This window comes from Vigna angularis, chromosome 7, assembly GCF_016808095.1.
Source record: "Vigna angularis cultivar LongXiaoDou No.4 chromosome 7, ASM1680809v1, whole genome shotgun sequence".
Lineage (NCBI taxonomy): Eukaryota > Viridiplantae > Streptophyta > Magnoliopsida > Fabales > Fabaceae > Vigna > Vigna angularis.
This window is the reverse complement of record NC_068976.1, coordinates 11,492,237-11,509,237: the sequence shown is the minus strand read 5'-3', so window position 1 is coordinate 11,509,237 and position 17,001 is coordinate 11,492,237. Positions and strand designations below refer to the sequence as shown.

General features: G+C 36.2%; 2 protein-coding genes across 2 annotated transcripts; both read left to right on the top strand.

The window, feature by feature from the left end:
* Positions 1–965: 965 nt before the first annotated feature.
* LOC108338471 (calcium uptake protein, mitochondrial) lies at positions 966–10,113 on the top strand. The gene is made up of 7 exons (XM_017575371.2): positions 966–1,522; positions 1,684–1,751; positions 3,534–3,757; positions 7,284–7,367; positions 7,600–7,813; positions 8,694–8,990; positions 9,238–10,113. The coding sequence occupies exons 1-7, from the start codon at positions 1,168–1,170 to the stop codon at positions 9,454–9,456; spliced, it is 1,461 nt and encodes a 486-aa protein (XP_017430860.1). The 5' UTR covers positions 966–1,167; the 3' UTR covers positions 9,457–10,113.
* Positions 10,114–10,963: 850 nt separating this feature from the next.
* LOC108338456 (protein PHOX1) lies at positions 10,964–15,112 on the top strand. The gene is made up of 4 exons (XM_052880083.1): positions 10,964–11,111; positions 11,245–13,367; positions 13,467–13,702; positions 14,885–15,112. The coding sequence occupies exons 2-3, from the start codon at positions 11,249–11,251 to the stop codon at positions 13,601–13,603; spliced, it is 2,256 nt and encodes a 751-aa protein (XP_052736043.1). The 5' UTR covers positions 10,964–11,111; positions 11,245–11,248; the 3' UTR covers positions 13,604–13,702; positions 14,885–15,112.
* Positions 15,113–17,001: the final 1,889 nt, after the last annotated feature.

Below are 17,001 nucleotides of genomic sequence, written 5' to 3'. Positions count from 1 at the left end.
TTTCAAATATAATCTTAAACAGTGACATGACATGTTTCAAATTTGTTTTTTTTTCATGAGAGACTAACTTTGTCTCCCCTCGATCTTAAGAAAACAATTGCATATAAAATTTAAATGAGTCATCAACCATAAAAAAAACATTAATAACTTAATATTTCTACAATACAAATATGTGATTCACATCACTCGACAACAAAGAAGTGTTACGTAGACCTCTAAAATATCAACTACTTCATCTTTTTTATTTTTATGAACATTATGGTGCTACTTAATGATATTTTCCTATTACTTGTCAACATTAAAAACAATTAATACTACAACTTCTTTAGCTTCACCATGAAGACCCCTTCTACTCGTAGTTCTCCTTTTAATTTCATCCTATGCAAAATTCTCAATCAAATATGTTGAGACATATTATGTTCTTACTATTTTTATAATAAATAAATAATAAAAGAAATACACCTATAATTTATATATATATATATATATATATATATATATATATATATATATATGTGTGTGTGTGTGTGTGTGTGTGATTTCAAAATCTAGAACATTTCGGATATTGAAATCTAATAATTAAATTTCAAAAACTAATACATTATCTAACATTATTTCAAAATCCAATTTTCAAATTCGAGTTTTCTTTTCCATCTACGAATTTCAACAATTCAAATATCATATAATTTTCTATTATTTTAAATAAACAACAAAAAATATAATTTAGTTGAATTTACTGTGAAAAGAAAAAGAAAAAAAAAAGAGATAAAAGGTGAGGTGTAATGTGTGGGGAGAGTGAAGTAAGATTTGAGAAAAAAAGTATTTTGCCGTGGGATGCAAGATGGGAGAATTGGTGAAAAGTAAGAGAGAAAGTTTTTGTATTGTGCAGGGCTCTAGGGGTGTAGAGCGAATGTTGTGAGAAAGTAAATTATAAGAGAGAAATTAGGTTTTAGTCTTTTTACACTTGTGGCAAAGGCTATTTAGAGTTTATAAAACTTTGGGGGTGCAAAAGGAAAAATGGGAGGTGCACGAAAAAAGCCCTCAACGGTTTTTTCATAAGCTTCTGTTTCGGCACCTAGATTCCGCACCAGGATTCAACACCCAGTTTATCTGTGCCTTCATTACTTAACGGTGTCTGCCTTACTAACAAGCACACACACTGTTAACATGTCTTCCTTTTCCTCCTTCAGAACCCGATCCTCACCGTTCATCGCCCAAAGCTTCTCGATCCATCGGTTCCAGATCCGCCACTCCTCTACCTCTTCCCCCGCCTCCTCGCTCCTCAACACCGCCGACCCAGTCCGAACCGGTTTCGGTCGAACTGCACTTTCGACCGCCCTGGCCGGCTCTGGTGTCCTAGGTCTTCTTCTGTTCGGCTTCTACTCTTTTTCGCCTACTTTAAATTTTGAATCCATCGCTTCTCTAGTTGACCGGTCAACACCGAATTCTGAAGATCAAAAACCACGTCGCACCTTCTTTCCCAAATTTTCACTTCCCGAAAGTTCTGGCTTGCTACTTGGAGGCAAGTTTCTCTCGTTTCCTCGAAATATATAATTAATTAATTTTGTAAAGCTGATTGGTGGTTTTGGTTTTGTTAATACTACTACTAATTATAATAATTATGATATTATTATTGATAATAAAAATAGTAAGAACAACGTCATTTGATTTTTTGTGGTGCAGATGAGTTCAGGAGAAATATTTTCTTCAACTATGAGAAGCGTATGCGGTTGCGAAGTCCTCCGGAAAAGGTGCATATTTATCACTTGCTGTTCTTATTTAATCAAATAAATTTTAACATAATAATCTTTTTCTACGTTCATAAAGTTTAATTCATGTTTGTAATTCGAGTTGGTTATTCTATTTTTTTTTTACTTGAAAGTTGAAGTTAAATCTCGGAACTTTGGAAATAGAGTAAATATTTTGTGACGAATTTCATTCCGTTACCTTAACGTGGGAGAAATTATTATATGTTCTGGACTACCGCGCTTTTGAGTCTAGATCAATCTTCATGTAATACATAATGGAATTTTATTTTATTAACACTATCTTGTAAATTAAAACGAATCTCAGTTGTGTTGTGGGATCGTATAATTGTTTTTTCCTTAAAAAGTGGCTTGAAAGAAAGGGAGGTGAGAGATGGAAAATGAAAGATGATAAATGTTATAAGTGATATGATGGTTAAGGAAGATAAACATAAAGAGAGAATGAGTGTCAATTTATATTTTTTTAATTTTTTGAAAAAACCTCTTTCGCTCCACCTTTTAGGAATGTAATTTTTTTCCTTTACTTTTATAAAAGTTAAACTGCATAGAGAATGCGTTTGGCTTAGCTCTTCCTTTAAATCAGAAGAAAAGTCCAAAGAAATTTGGGCTAAATTCTACTTGAAAAAGTAATTTTAACCCCATATAGCAACTCCGCCTATGTATACAACGCAGAAAATATTCAATGCCTCTTATTTTTTTACATATAATAGATTAGCTTTGGCTTTTCCTTTATTGTGTGTTTGTCCTCTATAGTGTGTTTGGATGAAAACTTTTTAGAGGGTAATTTATTTTTAAAATGTTTTATGACAAAATAGTTGTTTGGACAGAGAATTTAAAAAAAAAAATTGAAATTCTAAAAATTTATGAGTAATTTTAAAATTAGAAAATTTTAAATTTTACTTAAAATGTAAGAAATTAACATTTTTCGTACTTTGTCTTCTCTTACATCTCTGTCTTTTCTCTTCTTAATCTTTCCTGAGCTCTGTTGATGGGTTGTCCTTTAGACTTTGTTTGGATTATTTATGGAGTTTTTTTTAGCTCATGTCAACTAGATTTGTACAGTCGACGCCTTTATAATTTTTTTTAGTCAATGTGTGCAGAAATTGTTTTCGATTGACATTGCCAATGTTTTTGTCCAAAATTGGTTAGGAGTTTTTTTTAGTATCGAATGGGAAACTTTAAACCAACCTCGACTAGTATTCTTTTGGCTAATGACAGTTGATGGAATTTTTTTTAAGTCAGCAAAAATGACCTTTATCAATATTGTTGAAAATTACTATTAGCCAAAATAATTGTGGTCGACCTTACCTTAAAATAACTTCGGCTAATGTCAATTCAAAATAACTCTTGTTGACATCACCTTAAAAATCTTGTGGATTTTGGCCAAAAGGTAATCCTGACCTGCTTGAACTAAAAAATATTATGACTGATATTTTTTAACTATTAAATAAATTTTTATATTTGGTGATAATTGAAATACTCTACACATAGGAAAGTAAAACTCAATAAAAATTTTATTATTTTATCCTAACAAAACATTTACAAAATGAATTAATTTAACATTAGAGCAATTCAAATTCAGCATAATAGAATCTCTTGGGAATCGTAAAATTCTCTATCTAAACCCATGGTTAATTTTTATTTTTTTTTATCTTGTAGGGAATTAGGGGGAATGATAAGAGAATATAGCATTGCAAAGTTAATGTTATGTAAATGTTTTCAAATGATCATTGCATTGACAATGTCTACTATTGTTTTTTGATTAAGGTTTTTGAGTACTTTGCATCTGATCGCAGTCCAAAAGGAGAAGTACTGATGAAACCAGCAGACCTGATGCGGGCAGTGGTTCCTGTTTTCCCTCCATCTGAATCCAACCTTGTTAGAGATGGATACTTGGAAGGAGAAAGGAGTCCGGGTCATTTACGCTGCCCTCCTTCTGAATTTTTTATGCTTTTTGATGTAAACGATGATGGGCTTATATCTTTTAAAGAGTGAGTCATCTCCTCCATTAATGTTTTCTTCTTTGTTAAGTGTTGTGATGGGGGAAATTGGGTATATCTCCATTTTCTATTGTGTGCAAGCTGAGTTTTGTTTGGTTTCACACAAAGTGTAATTTTCATGGTTTTTTGTGCAGATTTTTCAAAACATGAAACAAAGTAAAAATGAGGTGATGAATTTGTAATTGTTAGTGGAAGTATGAAACGAAAAGAGAAAATGTTTTCACAAACTAAATATCCTTTGTTTTCTTCTCTTTCCTTTGTAGTTACAAAGGATATCTAAGACCTGTTATGGGAATGGGGATAGGGTAAAGTGGAAGCAAAGCAGCCTATGAATGAATTCAATTGAGGATTGTTAGATGTTAAGGATTTATTTTCTGTTAGTTGGGCTTAGCCCATTCTGTATTAAGGGCATTGGCCCTTATGTTTCACTATAAATAAAACTACCCTTAGTGTATTCAAAACACAAGGGGATATTTTCTCCTAATCCTCTCCATTTCTCACATGGTATCTAGAGCATAGGATTAGGTCCAGCCAACTCTAGTTTCCGGCACAACTCATCGCCGCCGCCGCCGCCGCCACTGTGGCCGCCGCCGTCGCCGCCGCCGCCGCCGCCGTCGCCGCCGCCGCCGCCGGAGTTCCAGAATTGACCGACGACCACATCATCGGCATCGTCTCGCCCGGGCGACCACCGTGGTACAAATATCGCAGCCAACGGACCAGTCACGCGCCTCCACGCGCCGCCGCCAGAATCGCCGGAGCCGCCGCTTCCCACCGCGCGTGACGGCGCGTCGCCGGAGAGTTCCGTCGCCGATCTGGACCGCCGTGATCGCCTCCTCGTCCTCTTTCTGGATCTGTGATCGTTGCGTCAATCGGAGCACTTTGGATTTTTAGGGTTTCTCCTTCTCCATGGCATCTTCCTCTTCTACGAACACTTATGTTGGTGGCTCTTCTTCTGATCCTTCAATATACACCAATTATGTGAATGTACACTTGTCTATTGACAAGTTAGATGGCACAAATCATGCAACATGGGCGTCTGACATCAAACTTTGGTTGAAGAGTCAAGGGTACTTAGATCACCTTACTCAAGATGTGACTACTGCTACAACGGATGACACTTCCCGCTGGATGAAAATTGATGCTCAGCTATGCATTGTCATAAAATCCACCATTCACTCCTCGTTGAAACAAATGTTTCGATCATATGAAACATGTTCAGAAGTTTGGGCACAGGCGAAGTTGTTGTACACAAATGACACTCAACGCCTGTATGGTGTTTGTCAGGACCTATTAACTGTTATTGGTCCACGCAATCATGGTCCCATGGCCGAATATTTGGGTAAAATTCATGCCCTTCTTCATGATTTTAATGATATATTACCTCCTGCTCCCACTCCTGCTGAAGAACTGGAACAACGATCAAAGTTCTTCATGTTGTTGGCTTTATACGGACTCTCTGATGATATCTCTCATGTCCGTGATCAGATTTTGGGTTCTCCTGTCATACCCAACTTTACTTCTACTTGTTCAGCTCTTCTGCGTATACCGAGCAAACCAGTCACTGAGACATCTCCTCATATTGATGACTCCTCAGTTATGGCTATCCAACGTAATGATCGAAGTCGGCCTCGCAGGCAAAATAAAGGACGTGTTACAAAATGTGACCACTGTGGCAAGTTAGGCCACAAAATTGATCAATGTTATGCACTTCATGGACGACCTCCTCGACCTGTAGCAATGGCCAATTCTGAACCATCTGGAGACCCTCCTACTTCATCTAATACCGTAGAAAAACCTGCAATCTTTAACGAATTTCTCAGATGGTATGAGGATCGTCAGCACTCTAGTTCCACTACATCTGCATCTGTTGCACGTACAGGTACACCTTTTGTTGGTCTGACTCACTTTCACTGTGTGTAGCCTTTGGCAACCAATCGAGCTTTGAGACGATCAATAGTGCCATCAGGACCAACCTTGATAGCATACACCCACCTGCAACCAACAACAGACTTTCCAGATGGTGATTTGCATGAAGAAATTTATATGGAGCAACCGCCTGGCTTTGTTGCTCAGGGGGAGTCATCTGGATTGGTATGTCGTCTTCGCAAATCCTTATATGGCCTAAAACAATCTCCTCGGGCCTGGTTTGGTAAATTTAGCTGTGTTGTTCAACAATTTGGTATGTCTCGCAGTGAAGCGGATCATTCAGTGTTCTATCGCCACTCAAATGCTGGATGTATCTACTTAATAGTGTATGTCGATGATATTGTTCTCACAGGAAGTGACTATCTTGGCATCTCTAAGATGAAACAACACCTTTGCCATCATTTTCAAACCAAAGATCTTGGCAAACTCCAGTATTTTTTGGGTATTGAAGTAGCACAATCCAACACCGGTATTGTCATATCTCAGAGGAAGTATGCGTTAGACATCTTGGAGGAAACAGGGTTAATGAACTCTAAATCTGTTGAGACACCTATGGATCCTAACATCAAACTCCTACCAAATCAGGGGGAGCCTTTCTCAGATCCTGAACGGTACAGAAGACTAGTTGGCAAATTAAACTATCTTACTGTTACACGTCCTGACATTTCCTTCGCAGTTAGCGTTGTGAGTCAATTCCTAAACTCCCCATGTGAAGACCATTGGGATGCGGTTGTTCGCATACTGAAGTATATTAAAGGATCACCTGGAAAAGGTTTGCTATATGGTCCTAACAACGATACAAAAATCGTTTGTTATTCAGATGCTGACTGGGCTGGTTCCCCGTCTGATAGGAGATCTACTTCTGGATATTGTGTCTCTGTTGGTGGCAACCTAATATCATGGAAAAGTAAGAAGCAAAGTGTTGTGGCAAGGTCCAGCGCAGAAGCAGAATATAGAGCTATGGCATCAGCTACTTGCGAGCTTGTGTGGCTTAAACAATTACTCAGTGAATTGAAATTTGGAGATGTCACTCAAATGACACTTATATGTGATAATCAAGCTGCTCTCCATATCAGCTCTAACCCTGTCTTTCATGAGAGAACCAAGCACATTGAAGTTGATTGTCACTTTATTCGAGAAAAGATCATATCCGGAGACATCAAGACTGAGTTTGTTAACTCAAGCAACCAGTTGGCAGACATATTCACTAAGTCCTTACGAGGACCTAGAATTGATTATCTTTGTAACAAGCTTGGAACATATGATTTATATACTCCAGCTTGAGGGGGAGTGTTAGATGTTAAGGATTTATTTTCTGTTAGTTGGGCTTAGCCCATTCTGTATTAAGGGCATTGGCCCTTATGTTTCACTATAAATAAAACTACCCTTAGTGTATTCAAAACACAAGGGGATATTTTCTCCTAATCCTCTCCATTTCTCACAAGGATGAAGAAGTCCTCAAAGGGGCTTGCTGCCACTTTAACTAAGGTTATTTGGCTTTTTTTTTTGTTGTTTGTACTTTCTTTTCATCTATCTAATTCATGTTCTATGTTTGTATGTGTCCAACTTCTGTTCTTTTTCTCTGGAGCAGGTATATCTTTTTTGTAACACTACTCAGCATCCCGGAATCAAGTTTTACGGTGGCATTTAAAATGTTTGATATCAACAATAATGGGTGAGTGTTCGTGCTACTCCTTTGCCAGTAACTCTACTATTATATTCATCAGTCATTTTGTTGAGGATATTGCTATTAGATTGTTGCAAACATGCAATGACATCAATTTCAAGGCTACACAAAATGTTGCCTTGTAATTGTAGCTACTTTGAATTCGATACTGCTTGGTTTTCCAGTATTATATCTCTCTTCCGATGACATTAGTTTGCTTTTCCCATTTACAACTTTACAGGGAAATAAGTAAGGAAGAGTTCAAGAAAGTGATGGCATTGATGCGATCTCGTCATCGACAGGGTGTTCACCACAGGGATGGACTGCGAACTGGCCTAAAGGTGAACCATTCTGTTGAAGATGGAGGGCTGGTGGAATATTTTTTTGATAAAGATGGAAATGGATGCCTCCAGCATGATAAATTTGTTAAATTTTTAAGAGACTTGCATGATGAGGTAAATTGCTAGTTGCTTCAATCATAGTTTCTTCATGGGGTTTGAAGGATAGCGATAAATGGTTGCTTTGTCATTTCTTCTCCACATGTTTTTGGAAAATCATTATTAGTTGTCTGACCATTTATGATATATTGCACAGATATATGCACCTGGAAAAATAGATCTTATACTTTTTTATGTTTTCATTATCATTAACGTGGTGGAGGTAGTTGTGACTTGTGGTGATGGCATTAAGAACCGCCAAAACTTTATTTGCTTTTATGTGCACTCTGAGGTAGTTTTAACAAACTTTAATGTTTGCAAATTTAAGTTTCTTAGTTATGTTGGACACTTTAGGAAGGATGCAGAGTAGTTGTAATAAATTTTAGTGTTTGCAAATATAAGTTTCTTAGTTATTTTAGACACTTTAGGAAGGATGCAGAGTAGTTCTAACAGAGCTAGAGATAGTTACAATGGTGCTCAGGGTACTCAAGAGACGCTGATATCTTCCCACTCCAAGAATTCAAACCTTTCCAATTTGCTAAGATGCCTCATCCCTCTCTCTCTCTCAACCCTTCTATTATTTATAGTCACAGAGGGCTTATTCAAACTATCTCCTATAAACTAAGAAATGCTAAATAATTAACCTATTGTTAGTTACTAACTACTAATTAATGGGGCTTAACTAACAGTATTTGACGTATGGAACTGTGATTTAATGAGACAACTTGATTCTTGAGCTTCTTCGTGAACAATTGTGTATGTTTGAATTCCCGCCATAAATTTTATGTACGAGATTGATCACTTCCATTTTCTGTAAAAGTTTCATATGTGTAGAATGTTTTCTACGGTGACCTCAGAAGTGATTACGTATGACCGTTAGTTTCAATATTTTACGTAGATTCTGAGACTGGAGTTTGCTCATTATGACTACAAATCACAACAAACCATATCAGCCAAGGACTTTGCACTCTCCATGGTTGCTTCTGCAGACATGAGTCATCTAAGCAGGTTGCTTAAACGGGTTGATATGTTGAATGATGATCCATACCTCAAGGATGCACGTATCACATTCGAGGATTTCAAAAACTTTGCAGAGCTACGAAAAAAATTGTTGCCATTTTCATTGGCTGTTTTTAGTTTTGGAGAAGTAAACGGTCTGTTGACAAGAGACGATTTTCAGAGGGCAGCATCACAGGTACGTCATTTTATCTTTAATATTTTGCTCAACATAGCACTTATGCATTGGTGCTTACAATGAGTGTACATTTTTACGGAGGATTCAATTCTTATTTTATCTAATCAATGTTGCAATTTTTTTTCTGCTATTACCTTCTGAGTTATATGATCCGGGTGCTTTTCAAATTTCTTTTCCTTCACCATTTTTGTAGATTATATATAGCTAGGATAGTAAAATCTTAATTTGTTTAATTGTTATAATTTAGGTATGCGGCATATCTCTCTCGGACAATGTGGTTGAAATTGTTTTCCATTTGTTTGACACAAATCGGGACGGAAATCTAAGTTTTGGTGAGTTTGTGAGGGTGCTACACAAGCGAGAATGGGACATTGCACAACCCGTGGAGAAAGGAAGCATGGGTTGGTTATCAGGCTTCTGGAATTCTAGTAATAACAGCTTCTCATCTTCTGGGTTGTTTTCCTGATGTAGAAAAGTTATTCACCAACATTTCAAGTAGAGACAAAACAGAAGGGATTGGAACCGTTGGGGGAAGTAAATATTGAAAGAAAAATAAAGGAAAAGACGGGCATTGGTTTTGGTCTGGGACTTGAAGTTTACCGTAAAATCCATTTGTCAAAACTGGTCTTCCTGATATAATCTCAATTTGCAAGTACCCTCAAAGAAAAGGTGGTCACAGAAATATTATCCTTTTGATAGCTCAGACATATCCAACAACTATGTTGCAACTGCAAAATCAATGTTATGCCCTTTACCAAGGAGGTCAACCCCTTAGCACCTGGAAATATTTTGCCATGTATGTACCCCGGATTTGTAATCTGCGCTCAGCATTCACTATCAATGTCTGAGGTAGTAAATTTACTGTTTCCGAATTCCTACAATTGTTCTTATCTCCAGTGTATGTTGATCTAATGTGATACCTAACCCTATATGGGTACGACACTCACAAGCTCTTAAGTAATAATGCACATTACAGAATGTGGTCAGCTATATAGCCTAGAGAAAAGTAATGGAACAAGTTACAATGTATTAAATATACACTACAATGTATTTCTTTCTTTCCACATATATTGATGTCATGCATATATTATGAAATATGAATTGGTTTATGTTTGGACTAAAATATTCTTACTCAATCCTCTTCTCCAGCTAAAACCATTTACATAATGGATTTTGATGTTATTCTTCCTACTTTTTGTATCCATTCTACTCTTCAAAATACGTGATTAAGTATTTGATAAGACAGTGTGGTTTAGGCTTTGTGAACACTTTGAATAGCTATAAATAAGATATTTTTGAGTTATTTAATGCATTCTTCTACCATAATATTCTTGTATAATTGATATGTATGATATAGTGAATGAATTTCAAAACAAGTTATAAGTGCATAAAAACTATTAAATTAATAGCATAAAAATTATTTGAACTATGGGAAGGATTTAGAAAAGAATTTATTGGAAGACAAATATTTTTTTAATCTCTATTTTAAAAATGTATTCTATAATAAGAAACTGAGTCATCTTGTTCCCATTTGTTTAGAAGCTATCTTAACTCGATTATTTGAATTTAAGTTCTAAGAGGAAGGTATCTTAGTCCCATGTGTTTAGAAGCTGTATTTATTTTATAATTTTAAAATTGAAGAGAGGAGAAAAGTGATAGAAAAATGAGAAGCAAAAGTGTTGAGAAAAGTGTGGTTGTGATTAAGAAGTGGTCAAAGGGTGAAACGATAAAGAAAAAAATTAGCAAGTAAAGGAGGGACCAAAATAAATTACAAACACTGCGAAGGAAAAGGTCCACACGTGAAAATTAAATCAAACACACAATTTTGTGAAGTGGGAGAACTTGACCGAACGACGTCGCTTGACTCCTATTTTAGGTACACATTTTTGAATCACGTCAACCCTACCTTGTCTCACTCCACATGCCTTTTGCGCTGTGTTATTGATTATTAATCTTCTAATAATAATAATAAAACTCCCACACTTTTCTTTCTTCCTTTCATTTCATAATTCAATCATTCATTCATTTTCTTCCTTCTCCCATATTTGACTTGAGGCAAAAGAAACCCTAAGCCAAAAAAAGGGAAAGGAGGAATACCAATCTCCATAATCATATAACCAAGTAACCTAAAATATCTCTCTCTTTCACTTGTTCTATTTATTTTTAACATTTCGGATTCAATTTCATTAATTGTTATAACTTATATTTTTGAATTTAATTAAATTTAATTTTTTCACGACAATCGATGATTCAGTTATATGGGGAAGCCGGCGGGTAAAAAGAAAGATCATGAGATTCCCGCTCCCACGACGAGGGCGAACGGTCACCACCAGCCGACAAAATCATGGGAGGAGAAACGAGGGGCGGCGGCGGCGGCTGCGTCGTCGTCGGCGGCGACGTCGAAGGTGCTGGACGAGGACACGGCGATGTTCATAAACATGTCGCATGAGCTTCGAGAGGAAGGGAACCGGTTGTTTCAAAGGAAGGACCACGAGGGAGCGATGTTGAAGTACGAAAAGGCTCTGAAGCTTCTGCCGCGGAACCACATCGACATGGCGCACCTCCACACCAGCATGGCCATCTGCTACATGCAGCTGGGACTGGGCGAGTACCCGCGCGCCATCAGCGAGTGCAACATGGCGCTGCAGGTGTCGCCGCGCTACACCAAGGCGCTGCTGAAGCGGGCCAAGTGCTACGAGGCGCTGAACCGCTTGGACCTGGCGATGCGGGACGTGCGCGTGGTTCTGAATTTGGAGCCCAATAATTCGACGGCGCTGGAGGTTTTGGATAGCTTGAGGGAGACGATGGAGGAGAAGGGGATTGTGCTTGATGAGACGGAGATAGCCCTCGCGGCGCTTCAGCAGCATCCGGAGCCGCCGTCTGCGCGGCTGAGGAAGGTGGTGAGGGAGAAGATCAAGAAGAATAAGAAGGAAAACAAGGGGGAGGATGAGGGGAAGGCGAAGAAGATTATCGTTGAAGAGAAGGTTAAGGCTGATAATGTTAGGAAAAAGGACAAAGAGAAATCGGGGAAAGTGGAGAAGGGAAAATTGGGCAAGGAAGATAAAGGGAAATTGGCGAAGGAAGACAAAGGGAAACTGGGGAAAGAAGAGAAAGAGAATTTGGGGAAGGAAGAAAAAGAGAAATTGGGGAAAGAAGAAAAAGGGGTTGTTACTAGGACTGTGAAGTTGATATATGGAGAGGATATTAGATGGGCGCAATTGCCTGTGAATTGTGGAATTAGGTTGGTGAGGGATGTGATAAGGGATAAGTTTCCGGGGTTGAAGGGTGTTCTTGTGAAGTATAAGGACAGGGAGGGTGATTTGGTTACTATAACTAATACTTCTGAATTGAGGCTGGCTGAAACTTGTCATGTTCTTGGGTCGATTCGGCTTTATGTGACCAAGGTTGAGCCGGAAGAGGAGCCATTTTATGATGATGGGGTTGTGGCGGATGGTGAAAAGGTGAAGGCGGTTGAGAATGGGAATGGAGGTGTGGGGAAGGGGAGGAGTAGTACTGTGGAGGATTGGCTTGTGCAGTTTGCTAGGTTGTTTAAGAATCATGTTGGATTTGATTCAGATGCGTATTTGGATATTCATGGGATTGGGATGAAGTTGTATTCGGAGGCCATGGAGGATGCAGTGACAAGTGAGGCTGCTCAGGAACTGTTTGAGATTGCTGCAGATAGGTTTCAGGAGATGGCGGCTTTAGCTTTGTTCAATTGGGGGAGTGTGCATATGTCAAGGGCTAGGAAGAGGGTGAGTCTTACGGAGGATGGATCGAGGGATTCTTCGTTTGAGTGTATTCAAGCTGCTTATGAATGGGCTCAGAAGGAGTATATGAAAGCAGAGAAGAGATTTGGAGAGGCTGTTAGGATCAAACCAGATTTTTATGAAGGGCTTCTTGCTCTAGGGCATCAGCAATTTGAGCAAGCAAGGCTGTGCTGGTGTTATTTGACTGCAACCGAGAAGGATTTAGAAGTCAGCCATTCGGATGAGGTTGTGGAGCTCTTTAACAAGGCTGAGGACAATATGGAGAAAGGCATGATGATGTGGGAGGAGATGGAGGAGCGGCGATTGAATGGACTGTCCAAAACGGATAAGTTTAAAGAGCAGCTAGAGAAAATGGGGTTGCATGGTCTTTTCAGGGATGTTTCTGCTGATGAAGCTGATGAACAGGCTGCAAGGATGAGGTTGCAAATATATCTTTTATGGGGCACTTTGTTGTATGAGCGTTCTGTTGTGGAGTATAAGCTAGGCCTGCCAACATGGGAAGAATGTGTAGAGGTTGCAGTTGAAAAATTTGAACTGGCTGGAGCTTCAACAACTGATATTGGGGTCATGATAAAGAATCATTGTTCTAATGAAACGGCAATGGAAGGTATGAAATGGGAAACTGTGGTCCGGAGTTTGTATTTCTCAAATTTCCTTCAGTTTCAAATGTTTCAGGGAACTGACAATCCTATTCTCTTAATGGCAGGGTTCAAAATTGATGAGATAGTGCAAGCTTGGAATGAGATGTATGATGGTTGGCAGTTTGATGTTCCATCATTTCGACTTGAACCACTGTTCCGTCGGCGGGTTCCAAAACTCCATTACATCCTGGAGCAATTTTGAGTTCTCTTCTTGTGTTTGTTATTCTTTATAGAGGCAATATTATTGCTTCTATTTTCTTTACAAGTTTTTGAAGGGCTTCTTCTTTCCATTCTAAGACAGGTAAGTAAGACCATGCTTGTACAACAGTTTCGTTTGCATGTACCTATTGAAAATGTTTCAAACTGTTTAGAGAATTTAGGGAGATTTGGTAGAATCATAAAATTGTACTGCTTATCCCTTTTGACTGAATTGTGTTTCTGTGAACAATGGAATGCTGTGTCTAGTGTTTTCTGTTGTTCAAAATTTTAATGGTATCTTTCTGGGCTGGATGATGAACTATCTTTTCTGGTTTTAGGCTCTCAAAAGTTGAGAGTTTAAAATCTTGATTTCGGTGTTCAGAACACTCATAGGGGGATTGAAGGGCAGCTAAATGCACTAGGCTCCAACACCATGGGTCTAGAGAGGGTAGATTTCAGAAAACTTTTATTTGTACAAGTTATACAACTAAGGTGCATATGCCTGGGATATATCGTAGAAATACTATAATTTACAAATTATATGCTTCATGGAATCACAACTAGATGCTCATGTCTTTAGTACTTTCTGAGATGATTCTGTGATGTGTTTGATGCAACAAGTTATTATAAGGCTATAGACTAGTGAGGTTTCTAATGTAATCTGTTATATTTCTCGGAAAAGGATTATCATGTGAAATTCTGCATTGATTTTATGGTGAGATTGTGTAAGAGATAGGCCTTGTGTAAACATATTACAAAAAAGGCTTCTGGCCTCATGGGATATGTAGCAGTCATCTCTAGTCAAAATATTTTGGGGAATGAATGGCCTTTGCTATGCTGTCCCCATGAGATAAAAATAGACTCTCACTCACATGCATAAAGTGTATACAACAGAGGAAAAGAAAAGAAAACTACTGATTTATGTGATAAGGCTTTTGAATTTTTAATGGGATTGATGAAATTAGATGATTTGAATTTCTATTATTCGTATGATACATGGTGATGGTAGCCTCTGGTTCTTCTGGATGAATGGATTCTAGATCAGTTTATCCCCACCCTGGAAGAAACTGTCGCCATTTTCCATTTGTAATATTGTTGGATTAATGCGATAAGTGTATGAACTAACTAGTCACTTTAGAGAACAAATTCGTACTTTATCTTTTCCTTTAGCATGATCAATATTTTCATCTTCAACTTCTAAATGGTCTACTTTTTAATTAAGTTTTTGTCGAATGATGACATCTATATGATTGCCCTGATGGAATTATTTGCGTTTTGGTTGCAGGTATTCTTTCTTCACACTGTTGACTTGTTGATTGGTGCTACGATTGTATTATTCTTTTGCATTGCAGTTTTGTACAAGGTTGAGATGTTTAGGCTAGGAAAAGCCTAGTCATATATGATTTGTCATCTTTTAGAGGGGATGTGTGGTGAGTGTATCATTCTTTACTGTTGTGATATATCAATATATGATTGCATTTGTTTGTTTTAGTGAGAGATTTGATTTGATTAATTAGCTCTGGGGTTTGATGATTATTTTAGTTGTCAAATTGCCATCTGTAATAGTATACAAGTGTTGTATTGTACATTATACATTTTTTAATCACATTCTCCTGAGTGAGTTATGCGCACTTCGTGTTTGAATCATCAGTCATCCACATTTTGGTTCTCATGTTTTGCATTTTTTTTATTGGTTATTTAAGTTTAATACTTTAAGGTTTCATTTTATTGATTAAGATTTCTTGGATTTAGTTTTACATTAACTTCCCAGGACGAATAGAAAACACAAATAAGCTGAGATCTAAGCAATATCTATTATACTATTTTCTTGAATAGATATTTATTGTTGTATTTAATTTAAACTGAGATCTCCCCTTTGCAGTATATATATAGCAATTAATGGGATTAGTTTTTTTTGTATAATTTATTTTAAACTTTCATTCATATCATAAATTGTCTATAATGAGAGTGTAAGTATTTTTATTGTACAATTATAACGATTACCAAAAGGTAGATTATTTTGTAATTCTTCTTTCACATATTTATTATAATTTTACATTTTATAATTTGATAACTATTTATTATAATAATAGTTATTTCAAACTTATCAATTTGATTTTTTATCTTTTATTTTCATAAAAAATGGCAACATTTGTTTTCGTTAGGATATATTGAATAGTTATTGATAGTCTTTTGAAGATACAGGCATCAAGGTGGCATATTCAAAATCTTAATTTAGTCTTTCATTTTGTAAATTAGACATCAATTAGTGGTCAAATCAATGTCTAAATGTACATTGATAAGTTAAATTATCTATTGAGGATGTGGTTGTTGGCACATCAAATCAAATTGCCTACTCTCCACTTCTAATTTAGTATTTTAAATTTCTAAATTACCCTTATCCATATGCTTTCCACAATTTTGGTCAATTTAAATTTTGATTTGTCATATTTTATACTTTAGGATTTTTTTTTAATTTTATTCTCTACTATTTAGGCGATGACCCTTGCACTTTTCATTTATTTGGAATTCTCTTTTTTCTTTTACACATGAAGATATTAATTTTTATTTTCGTAACCATTTAATTCTTAAATTTCAAATTATTAAGATATTAACAGTTGAGGATCAAAATTTTAGACACTGCAAAGTTATACAGCTAACAATTTATAAAGGTCAAATTTGAATAGGATGAAACTGTAAGATTTAATTATTGAATTTAATTAGTAATTTTTTTTACACTATCATTTAATTGTACATGGTCATATATATATATATATATATATATATATATATATATATATATATATATATATATATATATATATATATATATATATGATGTTTAATTTTGTAATAATTACTTTAATACCCATATATAACATACTTATAACTAGTTAATAGACATAGAACTCTCCACAGTTGTAAACTAAATTTTTATTTATATATTTTAAAATAATAAATAATATTAACATTCCAAACTCATTGCAATAGATACAATAATTAGATTTGAGTTAAAATTCAATTTTGTGAAATAGATACAATAATGAGATTAACTCAAACAATGACATTAGCTCAAGTACAAAATAATATGACTTGAAAAATCAATTCATATTTAAGTGTTGGCATTTCTTCTTTTAAGTTGTGGTTTTAGGTTGGAGTCATAACTTAAAAGTACAAAGTAATATCATTGGACAATGAATTCACATTTAAGTTTTAGTACTTCTTTTTTCTTTAAGTTGTTGTTTTAGGTTAGAGTCAGATATGTGTCACTATGATCTTTTATTTATAATTTTCATCATTCAAACAATAAAAATGATTGTTAAAGCAATAAAGTATCCGCAAGGTGACGAGTTATTGGTGTTATATGTTGTAATAATAATGTTAGATTATTGCAAAAGAGAC

Excerpts from the sequence above, each read along its gene's own strand:
- LOC108338456 (XM_052880083.1), top strand. The coding sequence starts at position 11,249 with ATGGGGAAGCCGGCGGGTAAAAAGAAAGATCATGAGATTCCCGCTCCC. Across the intron at positions 13,368-13,466 it reads TAATGAAACGGCAATGGAAG|GGTTCAAAATTGATGAGATA; the intron begins GTATGAAATGGG and ends TCTTAATGGCAG.
- LOC108338471 (XM_017575371.2), top strand. The coding sequence starts at position 1,168 with ATGTCTTCCTTTTCCTCCTTCAGAACCCGATCCTCACCGTTCATCGCC. Across the intron at positions 3,758-7,283 it reads GGGCTTATATCTTTTAAAGA|GTATATCTTTTTTGTAACAC; the intron begins GTGAGTCATCTC and ends TCTCTGGAGCAG. Across the intron at positions 7,814-8,693 it reads TAAGAGACTTGCATGATGAG|ATTCTGAGACTGGAGTTTGC; the intron begins GTAAATTGCTAG and ends TATTTTACGTAG.